The sequence below is a fragment of the Pelophylax lessonae genome (assembly GCF_965119305.1).
Source record: "Pelophylax lessonae genome assembly, chromosome: 2".
NCBI lineage: Eukaryota > Metazoa > Chordata > Amphibia > Anura > Ranidae > Pelophylax > Pelophylax lessonae.
The window spans coordinates 376,829,460-376,841,970 of NC_138769.1; the positions used below are offsets into that span (position 1 = coordinate 376,829,460).

Below are 12,511 nucleotides of genomic sequence, written 5' to 3' on the forward strand. Positions count from 1 at the left end.
ACTGAAGAAAAGGAGACAGAGTGCTGGCAGGGGGACCCCAGAAGGAGGTTCAGTCTGTTCTTTGCAAAACCATTGCACTGAGCAGGTAAGTATAGGTTTAATTAATAAAAATAAAAAAGCTTTAGAATCACTTTAAAGGGGAGCGGTTGGGGGGTAGTAATAATGAGGCTAAACCATGTTTTTTTTTTTTTTTTTTTAAATTAAGGCGATGTGCTCAGGCCCTGTATAGTCTGAACTTTATTTCTGCAAGTTTTAGATTCAGAAGCTGTTCTCAATGGGTAACTTTGCTACACGTTTTAGGCTCTCTAAAATTGGAGCTTCAGTTTTAGTGCGATACTTCTCATGAGTTAAAGTAGAGCTATGGGCAAAACTTTATATATATTTTTTTCTATATTTTGGATAGAGCAAGGGAGGGTTATAACCACTGTCGCATTTTTTTTTTTTTCCCCCCATCTGTGTCCCATTGCAGAGATTTACTTTCACTTCCTGTCCCATAGCCCAAACAAGAAGTGAAAGGAAATCCCTGCAACTTAAGGGAATTCCTTTGGGACCCCCAGGCCATCAGAACTAGCTTCCCTATTGGAAGATTTCCCCTCGCTTTTCTGGGGACAACCCAAAATTTTAGATTTTCTACTTTCACTTTTCTATGATAGTGGTAAAAAGAACAAATGGAGAAGGTTAATCTCCCTGACAGGGAATACAGACCGCAATAAAAGCTGCCAGGTGTTTTAATCCCCCTCACAAAGGCAAATTTTTTTATTTTTTTTTTAGTTTTGGATAAAGTGTAAGATTTTAGTTTAAATATTTCTAAAGGGATGCAGACCCTGCAACATTACCATTAGAATGTAGAGTTCAAGCCTTTGATTAGGATGATCCAGTCCCTCCCATTCAGAATCGGTATCCAAAATAGCAAGCGAAGCCTTATTAACATTCATGCAATGTATATTGATCTCTTGGAGGTGATTGTTTTTGTCAAAAAAAGTGGAGGTAATCTTTATACGATTTTATGATCCGCTTTTATTTCAGGCATTTATTGTAGCAATATTGTTAGTTATTCTTTTTTTATTTCCACTTTACAGGCACAAAAACCTTAAACAGCGAAATTCAGGTCAACCAGGGCAGGTGCCTCCTACAGGGCCCCAGCAGCAAGCAGCTCAAAAGCACAAGACTAATGAAAAGCAGGAAAAGGGTGACAAGCCTCAGAAGCGCCCACTGACTCCTTTCCATCATCGAGTACCTATTTTTGACGATGTTAGTATAGAAGCAGACACTGCAAACCAGAGACTTGGCATTCGTTCCCAAGACGGTAGAGGACGTTTCTCAAACATTCGACCCAGTGATGTAGCAAAAACACCACAGTTGCATGTCAATGAAATGAGCGGCTCACCTCCACCTCCTCCCTTGAGTCCACACCCTTGTGAGGGTCTTGATGATGGTGGGGAACCCATTAAAAATCCATCTACTCCTCAGAGTCAACATTTTTATCAAATGCCAACACCAGATCCACTAAACCCAGCAAAAGCAATAGATGAAAGGTTAGATGGCTTATCTCAAACCTTTGCTGCAGCATTCACTGAAGTCCTAGAGCCAACAGTGTATGTTGGCACTGCAGTTCATCTGGAGGAACGAGAAGCAGACAATACCTGGATGTATTACAAACTCCCAAAGAGAAAAGAGTCAGAGTTTCTTCCTCCACCACTTCCAAGTGATAAGCTGAAAGATGATGCGTTTGGTCCTTCGGGAAGGGAAAACATTACTTCAGTCACAGAGTGAGTCCTATATGTAATTATATGGGTGTCTGAAATGGATACTTTTTCAGTTTATTCCTGCCTTTTTAAATTTGGTATGGTCCCATCCTTCTGATCCTACTAACTAGTAGGTTATTCCTCATAGAATAATAAGTTTTAAAGGTTCCTGCAGTTTGTCAACATTGTGTACTGTATGTATATGTGCTGAGATATATGTATATTTGTGTAAAAAGTCTTGCCTTCTCACTTAAATGCTTCTGTCTAATTGGAAGAGGGAGGTGACTTAGGTGTATGTTTTGAATATAGCCTGGACAGCAGGGGTTACACACACCCCCAAATGCTAGAACAGCTGTGAATGTATATAAACCTAACAAGCTGACAATTGACTTCCACAATTAAAATTAAAAATTAAATGGAAAATAAGTGTAGAGCAATTAAACGTACACCCATGCACCGGAAAAAAATGTTTTCGTCCATTGACGGATGCAGCTCTTCATGTTCTTGACTGAAGGGTTCTACTGCCCCTTACAGGAGAAGGATACTAGGCAGAGAAAAAGCTTCAATATGCCTATGGGGCAGTCCCTAGGGGTATACTCCCACTTCCTGCTATAGGTATTCCTAGTTCCTTGCTGGGATCTCTGGTCCTGGCAATTTTTTCTTTACATGGGATTTGTTCTTCTTTTTATTATTTTGTTCCTGTGAGAGCTACAATGAAGTGCTGGACTGAGCGACGAACTGGATAATATAGATCCTTAGGGTCCCCCCAGTCCTACCAGCGAGCTCGAGCAGACTGCAGCTCTGCGCTAGGTTGGCCGCGACCTAGCCCCACTGGACAGGGGCTGGCCTGCAAGTTAAACGTCTCACGAGGGTGCATACAAACTGGCTTTGGCCAGTCGCAGCGGTCCTTCCTGGCTAACAGCAACCACATTACGATGGAGCGGTGTCTTTTTCAGAAGCCGTGCCCACCCTGTTCCTGGTGTGGTAAGTAGCGGATTCCTCTGCTCCTCTACCCGCGCCTAAATGGGCGCTGGTGGATGCACTGTCAGTGCGTGAAACTTTAAAAATTGAGTTTGCAGCTAATGCAGCGTCGGAGGCACCGGTTCCTTTTGGCACCCACAGGCCCTTCAAAGCTGTAAGGGTGTTCCTCTTTCCGCTTTCCTTGACATCATTATAGAAAAACAGTGGAGTTGTCCAAAACGCAGTGGTTGCTAAGTGTTTTTGCTTGCTGTATTCTTATGAGGATTAACAGCGTTACAGGTGGACTTGCGGCACTGGTCAAATTGAGCTGTCTTCATTCCGGTTGAGGAGTCCACAGCTTTTACAGGTTCCGCTAATAAGAGGGCAGAGGCTCTGGCCCGCCATATATGGCTTTCCCTGGTTCGCCGATTAGGCTGGTAAATACTATTGCCCTGGTGTCGCAAACTCTGACCGAGTGAGCTAAGCTTTTACGCCGGGACCTTGAGGAGAAGCAGCTCCCCCCCCCCCCCCTACCTTGGAGCTGACTGATCAGTTGTTCCAAGGGCTACAGTTTGTGATGCCTCTTTGGATGCCGCTCCCCTTCTTTCTAGACTGTCTGTCCCAGCAGTGGTCATGCAGCGCATTATCTGGCTGAAATGCTGGTCTGCGGACCAGGCTTCTAAGAAGGCCTTGTCTGATCTTCCATTTGTGGGGGATCGCCTGTTTGGAGCTGCCTTGGATGACATCATCAAGGGCCTCACAGGGGGAAAGAGTACTGTTCTTCCTCAGGCTTCCAGGGGTAAAGAGTCCCGTTGAGGGATGGGGACCCACTTTTTCGGCTCACAAGTGACTTTTTCATCCCTAAGGGTCTAAAGACAAGGGATCCAAGCCCTTTCGGTTCCAAAGGTCTTGGTCGGGCAAACTACGAGCAGGTGCTGCCAGACCTGCGGACAAAAATTCCTCCGCATGGAGGGGCCCCCTCACCCATATCTGGGGTTGGGGGGGGGGGCCTTCACTGCTTTGCTGATCCGTGGACCTCCTAGACAAGTGGGTCCATAAAGTAATTCGCTCCAGCTACAAGATCGAGTTTCGATCATATCCTCCGAAAAGGTTCTTCCCTTCCAACCCGCACTTATCCCCAGGTCGCTTAAAGGATCTCCTGTGGGGCGGTGCAAGATTTGTTACTTTAAGGGATGATTGTTCTGGCTCCAAAGTCAAAACACTTTTTTAAGGTTTTTACCCCTGTTTACAGTTTCCAGGAAGGAGGGCAAGGTGTGCCAAATACTGAACCCTATAGGCGCTAAACTGCTTTGTGCGGGTACAGACGTTCTACATGGAGTCAATGCGCACGGTGATGGTGTACCTACATCATGGGGATTTCCTCGCCTCCATTGCGTTCGACACCTACCTTCACATCCCAATATGTGTTGCCCATCAGCGTTTCCTCTGTTTTTGCCGTGGGCGGGAAACATTATCAATTTGTGGCTTTACCCTTTAGTCTCGCTTCTGCTCCTCGGGTCTTTGCGAAAGTGTTGGCACCGGTTCTAGCATTACTGCCTCAGCGGGGGATCGCAGTACTGGGGTACCCGGACCATCTGCTTTTTTTTAGCTTAATCTTTGTCCGCCTTGTTGGACAACTTGGAGATTACTCAGCAAACACTGAGGGAGTTTGGTTGGTTTCTGAATTTTTAGGAGTCTGTCCTGGTTCCGTCTAAAAGCCTAGTCTATCTGGGTCTGGCTCTGGACTTGTCCTCAGCCAGAGTGTTTCTTCCTCAGGAAAAACTTCAAAAGTTGCAGGAGGCAATTTGGCTTTTGCTGTCCAGCAGAGGGTCATCTCTTTTTGGACTTGCATGCACCTGTCCGGATGGGGAGGCATCCTCGGCACAGATTGCGCTCTGGGTGTCTGGTCTCCGGAAGAGTCCAGACTACAGATCAATGTACCGGAGCTCCGAGTGATCAGACTTTGGATCGTTGGACAAGTTGTCTCCAGGGGTGTCCAGTGTAGGCTTAATCGGACAATGCCGTGGCCTATGTCAATTACCAAGGGGACACAAGAAGTGTACTGGAGGCTCGGAAAGTAGCTGGCATTCTAAGGTGGGCAGAAAGATTTGTTCCAGGGGTGGAAAATTGGCAAGTAGACTATCTCAGTCGACAGGCGTTAGACCAGGGAGGATGGTCTCTCCATCCGGAGGGGTTTCATCAGTTGTGTCTCCAGTGGTGTACTCCAGAGGTGGATCTGTTGGCCTCTTTCCTCAACAGGAAGGTTCAGAGGTTTGTGGTACGGTCTCGGGATCCTCTAGCCGTCACTACCGATGTTTAAGTGGCTCCTTGTAGTCAGTATCGTCTGATTTACGCATTTCCTCCTCTCCAGCTTCTGCTGAGACTACTACACAGGATAGAGGCAGAAGGGATTCTGGTCAGCCTAGTGGCTCCAGACCGACCTCGCCGGTATTTGTACGCCGATCTGGTACGGCTGGTTGCTGATGCTCCTTGGAGTCTTCTTCTCAGGGAAGATCTGCTGTCCCAAGGGCCAATCTTCCATCCTGCTTTACAGTCGCTGGCTTTGACGGCTTGGCTGGTGAAAGCCAGGTGCTGATGGACAAAGGGTTGCCTGACTGTGATTCCTATGCTTTTAAAAGCTAGAAAATCTACTTCTAGGAGGATTTGGCATCGTACACGGAAGACCTACATTGCTTGGTGTGAATCCCTCCGGGTTCACCCTCGTTCCTTTTCGGTGGCTCAGATCTTGGTTTTCCTCCATCGAGGGCTTGTGCAGCGCCTGGCCTTGAGTACCATAAAGGGCCAGGTCTCGGCCTTGGGGGTTTTCTTTCAGTGCCCCTTGGCCACACTCCTTGGTGCACATTTTTCTCCAGGGCATGGGACACTTGGTTCCTCCAGTGCAGTCTCCATTGCCACCGTGTGACCTCAATTTGGTGGTGTCAGTTCTCCAGAGGCTTCCCTTTGAAAATATTTGGGAGATTCCCCTGCTTATGTTGTCTCAGAAGGTGGCCTTTTTGGTGGCCATTATTTCAGCGCACAGGGTGTCTGAACTAGTGGTGTGGTCTTGTCCTTCACCTTACCTGGTGGTTCACAGGGATAAGGTAGTTCTGCGTCCATGACCCGTCGTTCCTTTCCGATGGTCGTCTCTGATTTCATCTGAATGACGACATTTTTACATAGTTGCATAGTAGTTGAAGTTGAATAAAGACAATAGTCCATCCAGTTCAACCTATTTAGGTGTGTGTGGCCGTAATCCTCTCTCATACCCCTTAATGTTCTGATCCTTGAGATGTACGTCCAAGAGTCTTTTAAAAGTAGCCATACTTCCCGCAGTAACTACCTTTTTGTGGTAGAGAATTCCACAATCCTGTAGCCCTAACAGTAAAGAACCCCCTGCGTAACCTGAGGTTAAAACGCTTCTCCTTTAATCGCATTGTATGGCCTTGTGTCCTCATGCAATCTTTGCGACTGAATAGCTTTTTTTCTATGCCGAGATCACCATTGAGGTATTTGAATATTGCTATCATGCCCCCTCTCAGGCGTCTCTTCTCCAGGGAGAATAAATCAAGCGCTTGTAAACGCTCTTCATAATTAAGGTCCTCCAATCCCCTAATTAGTTTAGTTGCCCTTCTCCGGACTCTCTCCAGCTCCAACACATCCCCTTCTGAGGACTGGCGACCAGAACTGGACAGAATACTCCAGATGCGGTCAGACCAGAGTTTTATGAAGTGGTAAGATTATAGTTTTATCTCTGGAATACATCCCCTTCCTTATGCATGCTAATATTCTGCCTGCCATCTGGCAGCTACAGAGTGTTTTAGGAAATCAGATTCTCTATTTGTCCTCACGGATGGACTTGGCAAGGGGCTGGCTGCTCCTGCTGCGACCATTGCCAGATGGATTAGACAGACTGTGCTTCAGACTTATTCTGTTAAGGGTCAGGTTCCTCCTTTCTCTGTCAAGGCGCACTGTACTCAGTCGCTTCGTGCCTCCTGGGCCTTTTGTCATCAGGCGTCAGTGATGCAGGTTTGCAGGCAGCTACCTGGTCGTCTATACACACATTCACAAAGTTTTAGAAGGTGGAAGTGTTGGCATCTGCGGATGCTTCTTTTGGCCACAAGTTCTGCAGGCTGCTGTTTAGAAGACCTTGTCCTCCTTTGAGGGTGTTTTTTTCAGTTGAGCTCCAAGTTACCTGGTTGGCTATGTTTAGCCTTGGGGAAGTTTGTTTTTTCTGCTGTCATGTTTGACACTGCTTTGGGACATCCTTAGTCATGAAGATGAAGAGCTGTGTCAATGAACGAAAGAGAAAATGGGATTTTTGTCTTACCGTAAAATCCATTTCCGTGTTCATTGATGGACACAGCACCTGCCTCTCTATTTGATTGGGTTTTTTCCTTCTGATACTGCTTATTAGAAAAACTGAATACCTATAGCAGGATGTGGGAGTATACCCCCCAGGACTGCCCCATAGGCGTGTTCAAGCTTTTTCTCTGCCTAGTGTCCTACTCCTGTAGGGGGCAATATAACCCTACGGTCAAGAAGATGAAGAGCTGCGTCCGTCAATGAACATCAGAGAAATGGATTTTACGGTAAGACAAAAATCCCATTTTACAATACACCACGGTACACAGAGCATCTTCATATTCATTACAATAAGGTGCTAAAACTGTCAAGTGATTGGACCCTGGCAGAAAACAACGGGATGGCTTTTCTTTGGCATCACCCTTCCCTGTTAGGCAAAGCTTAAAACAGGCCCTTATGGCAGTGCCTCCAGGGTGGGCTTGCGAGTGCCCTAGAGCAGTGGTCCTCAACCCTGCCCTACAGGGCCCACTAACAGGCCAGATTTTAGGTATTACCTTGGGGAGATGCAGACTAGAGTACTGCAATCACTGAGCAGCAAATGATATCACCTGGGATGTATTTCAGTTATCTTGAAAATCTGGCCTTTAAAAACCGTTTAAAAAGAAAATCTGGCCTGGTAGTGGGCCCTGTAGGCCAGGGTTGAGGACCACTGCCCTAGAGTACTCTCTCCTGGTGACATGTAAGTTTTTTTTTTTTTTTTTTTTTTTAATTATGTACATGGCCTCGAGGACTTCCCCTAGCAATACATAACAAGGGGCTGTTTAGGAGGCTCTGAGCACCAAATGCAAGAGTGGAGAGTTTTTCACCGCCCCCTTGCATTTACACATGAATAATCACGGCAGCATTTGCAGTACTGCCATGATGTCACGAGTGTGGTGGATCGGCAGTACAGAGGCAAAATGATCCTTGTGGGACTACAGATCGCAGCAGAGCATACCTCTGGGACTACATGTTGCAACAGTTTTTTTTTCCCAGTGGGACTACAGGTGGCAGCAGAGCTTTCTTGTGGGGCTGCAGCAAAGCGACCGATCCACCTTTCCTTGTGAGGGCATGATGCTCAGGTAGATTTAGTGAGAAGTCTGCAAGGGAAACCAGCATGGCTGACTGGGACCAATGTGTCCACCAAGGTTCCATTTATATGTGTAAGCAGGTCAATGTTTCAGCGACGTCAGGGAGGAGGGGGTGTAGGGGGTGAAGGGTCTCGAATACCTTCTTCAGGTAGGGAGGAATCGGAGCTCAGCACCCTGTGCAAAGTATCTCCAGTAGGTCAGTTTGTGCCATGCGGCTGTGACCCCCCTCCACCTATCTGGTATTTTTGGGGCACCTTCCTGTAGTTCCTTTGTTATAGAGAAGTTCTCATCTTTTCTCGCTGGTTACAGCAGCAGCTTTCCAGAATACTTGACGGTTTGGACTGCCTGGGTTACAAACAGACATTACCCCCTCTCCTAGACACTCATTATTAATAGACGAGAAATCAGCGGAGGACAACGTAGAGGAAGATGAGAATATTTCAAGTAGAAGTCCAGTCAAATCTTACTTATTCTGGTCTGGTCATTTGATCGGCTCCAGCACAGTGTAGTAAATTAAATAAACAGCATTTTTTCTTTTTTTTTTTGACACATCACGGTTCACCACACCATCCGGCTGTCGCGTATCACCGTGCAAATTGGCTTCTTCAGTAGGAGAAGGAGAAGCCAATTGCACGGTGATACGCGTATGGGAGGAGCCCGGGTTGTGGTGTCATTTTCCGACAGCAGGGTGGTGCGGTGAGCCCTCTGATGTGTCACAAAGAATGCTGTTTTATTTGATCTTGTGTGTGCTTTTTATTGGGGGCATTTTGATAAAGTTTTTATTTTATGGAGAACACTGAGTTTCATTTGTATTCAATGTGGTTCGCTTGAGGAGTATTGAAGCAGTTGGGAACATTAGATCCAGTAAAGAGGAGAAAGACATCCACTTCAGACTGACTGGTGGGAGTTGTAAAGCCTGTAATTAGCAAGAGTGAGGTGAGCACACAATTCACCTGGTGGCGGTGGCACGTTTTATTTAATCTCTTCTATGAAGAATTTAGATGCACACGGCAGTGGATGATGAACTATAAATTATTTAAAAGACTTTTTGAATTTATTTTGAAGTATTTTATGTGTAAGATGTGTGTAGTTCAGTGGTGCTGCACCATATATTTACTAGGATTTTTGTAGTGTGGTGAAATCTTGATTAGGTGTACAGCAACAGCTGGTTTCAAGGTTTGTTACATTGACACACTGTATTTGTATCACATTTTAAGTGTTTGCTTATAGTATTGTTTCACAGGTGGCGCTGATTGTATACATTGCACTTTAAATACAAAATATATACCCCAATATTTTTGTATAATATGAAAGATGTTACGCAAGTAAATAGATACCGAACATGTTATGCTTTAAAATTGCTTGCACTCATGGAATGGCGACAAACGACGGTACTAAATTATCAATTGGTGATGCTTTAAAAGCCGTTGCAGATTACCAGTTTAGATTTACACAGGAGGTCTGCTAGTATTATTGCTCTCGCTCTGACATTCGCAGTGATGCCTCACATGTGTGGTGCGTTCACTGTTTACATATGCGGCATGTTATCTAGGCTGCTGCGTGAAGTTCTAAACTGTTTTGGTTTAGTTCTTTGGGACCAGTTATTGTTGCCCTTCCCTCATATTCAGTGCTTTGGGACATCCCTATCATAATGGTTACGAAGGTGTCCTATGATATACGATAAAGAAAATGGGATTTTTGGTTAAATTGTAAAATTATTTTATTTTTTTTGGAGTAAATCATTGGACAGACAGATCCTGGACCTCTGTATTGTGGCTGAAGATTTGCTTCTTGAAGCCTTGCCTAATAGGGAGGGGTTATGCTTAGAATGGGATTTTTCCTTTTTTTTTTTTTTTTTTTTTGTGGCATTGTCCAATTACCTGAAGGTGGCAGCATATGACCCTGTTGTAAGGGATGGAAAATGTTCTGTGTCCCATGATGTACTCCCAAGAATATTTTACAGGTAAACCAAAAATTCCCCCTCCATTGAAATAAATGGGAAGCGTCTGAAAAGCCGTTCAAGAACGTCTCCAAATGGTTCTTGAAGCAGTTTGAAGTTGAGTGCCCTTAAAAAAAGCGCACCTCTAACACGTGAAAAGCGCTAAGTGTTTTGATGGGCAGTTTTCAAACACCTCAGTGTGAATGGGCTCTTATTGTTCATGCAGTGATTACCTGCTAGTGATCAGATATCCAAAGAGAAAAAGTGACCGCACTCATAGGTAGATGAACTTGGTGTTCCCAATCGTAGAAAACAATGGTGCATCGAACAGACATGGACACGGTTAACGCGTTTCACAACTCTATGGGTAAGTGACCCGTAGTCGTGAAACGCGTTAACCGTGGCCATGTCTGTTCGATGCACCGTTGTTTTCTGCAATTGGGAATAAACACTTCAAGTTCATCTACCTCCTGAGTGCGGTCACTTTTTCTCTTAGGATATCTGATCACTGGACGGCAGATCTGACCAGCACCTGGGTGCCTTTGCCTCGCCTGAGCGGCTTTTCCTGTGCTGTTTGAGTGATTACCTGCGGCCTTTGACACAGAAGGGAAAAGAAGGTCTTGGGACTCAAGTGGATACTTGTACCAACCCTGTTAAGTGAAACCAAAAAGAAACTTGGTTAATCCTGCTGTATGTCTGGTACTGTTTTGTGTATTGTACAGTGTTAGTGTGTGGAGGCTCAAATCTACACACCTATTTTAACAGGGACAGCAGCTGTATGGTAGAAGAACCTGGTTTGGGGGGGGCGGGGGGTAGATTGCTTTGATGTTTCATGTTGTACCCTAAATATGGGTGGTGTTAGCCTTTAAACATAGGTGCTCAACATTTAACTCCTGCATACTTTTTTGATTTGGTTGGTTTTCTAATGGTCTATACTTATTTTTCAGGTTAATGGTGCACTGTAAAAAAACGCTGAAGATTTCAGATGATTTGCTCCAAAAGTATCAAAGTAAAAACCAATATATACCAACAACTGTATTAGACAGTGAGCAAGAATCTGATCCCTATGCATTTGTGGATGGCGATGTGGAGTTTGTCTTTGATGCTAAAAAGGAAAGGCAGACCAATGAAAGAGAAGTGGGGAAAAAACACAAGGTTGGTTTTAGGTTAAACTCAGTGTGTGTCAGTTCATGTTTGTTTATGCTTCCATAGTTATGGAAGAACAAAAGGTTTTACACTAACAAGGAACAAAACATTGCCTACCTTGGTGCCCTTGACTTGCTAATTAACCACTACTATTTCGATAAATATTTAGAACATTACAATCTGTTGTGGGGATGGGGATTGCTTGCCTCAGATATGTAATCCATGCAGAAGATATGGTTTAGCTGTTCTTGGTCTTCATGACCCAGTGTTTTAAAGATTGAACTCATGGTGGTTTCAGTTTTAACCCACTTTCTTCTCTAGTGGCAATATTCTAGTATATTTGACTTGACAATAAGAAATTAAGTTCATTGAAATGAATTGCTGTTGGTTACCTCTCCCTTGCCTGTTTTCCCCTTCAGTAATGCTAATAGTTTAAATGCATCCGTGTAATATATAAAGCTGTGCGTGGGAACCTGCTCTGCCCTTTCAGCTAAACAAGTTGCCTTTTGTTACTCATCATAGACATGCAAGTGGGGTGTGGTAGATCACTCAGTGAATTATTCTCCTCCCCTTTGCAGCAATTTTCAGTGCAGTGTTTGACTTTATTTTGTGAAGTATCAGATAGCTTTAACATGCCATCATTTTTCTGCTTGGAGAATGAGTTTTTTTCTAAATGTGTACATTTTTGATTCTGTTCATTAATGCTTTTTATCATTAATCGATTTGCTTTCAATAAACCCTTAAGAAGGAAGTCATGTACTGTTGTGCTACCTGTGTTGCTACATTATGACTGTAGAGTAGTCTGGTGCATTCTATTGTTAGGGCTTTGTATTATTGTGTGTGGATTTTTTGTGCAAAAACAAATCCCTTCCAAAACTATCCAGCTGATAATTTTTTTTTATTGTTCAAGTTATACTAAATATGATTCTAGTGTTTAAAATGCATAGAGAATATTTCAAAATGCTCTAATGTGCACCTTGTCATGTAGCCCTTTCTCAATTTAAACACTTTTGCTGCTGGGCCTTGCTCTTCACTCTTAACCTCAGGTGTCTGAACCATTTTTGCGGTTTTTCATTTTTCATGTTAAACTAATTTTTTTTTTTTTTTTTTTTTTATTTAAACTTTAAAGGTTTGTAAAATATCTCCTACATACATACATGCATACATACATGTTGCCGATTTTGTACATTCCACCATAATTGTGCAAATGTTCTATCGAAACCCTATACAAACATAACCAACACAAGTCTTAAAAGATGTATTGAGTTATTTTTTCTTTCGTACATTGA

The 12,511-nt window shown here is 44.1% G+C and overlaps 1 protein-coding gene across 1 annotated transcript in view; it reads left to right on the top strand.

Annotated features, from left to right (window-relative positions):
* The window catches only part of MED13 (mediator complex subunit 13), a 181,548-nt gene that overhangs the window by 83,621 nt on the left and 85,416 nt on the right, over nucleotides 1–12,511 (top strand). Inside the window, exons 9-10 of the mRNA XM_082245707.1 lie at nucleotides 1,080–1,769; nucleotides 11,024–11,231. Of these exons, the coding sequence (XP_082101833.1) occupies nucleotides 1,080–1,769; nucleotides 11,024–11,231 (898 nt within the window). The remainder of the gene's footprint in view (nucleotides 1–1,079; nucleotides 1,770–11,023; nucleotides 11,232–12,511) is intronic.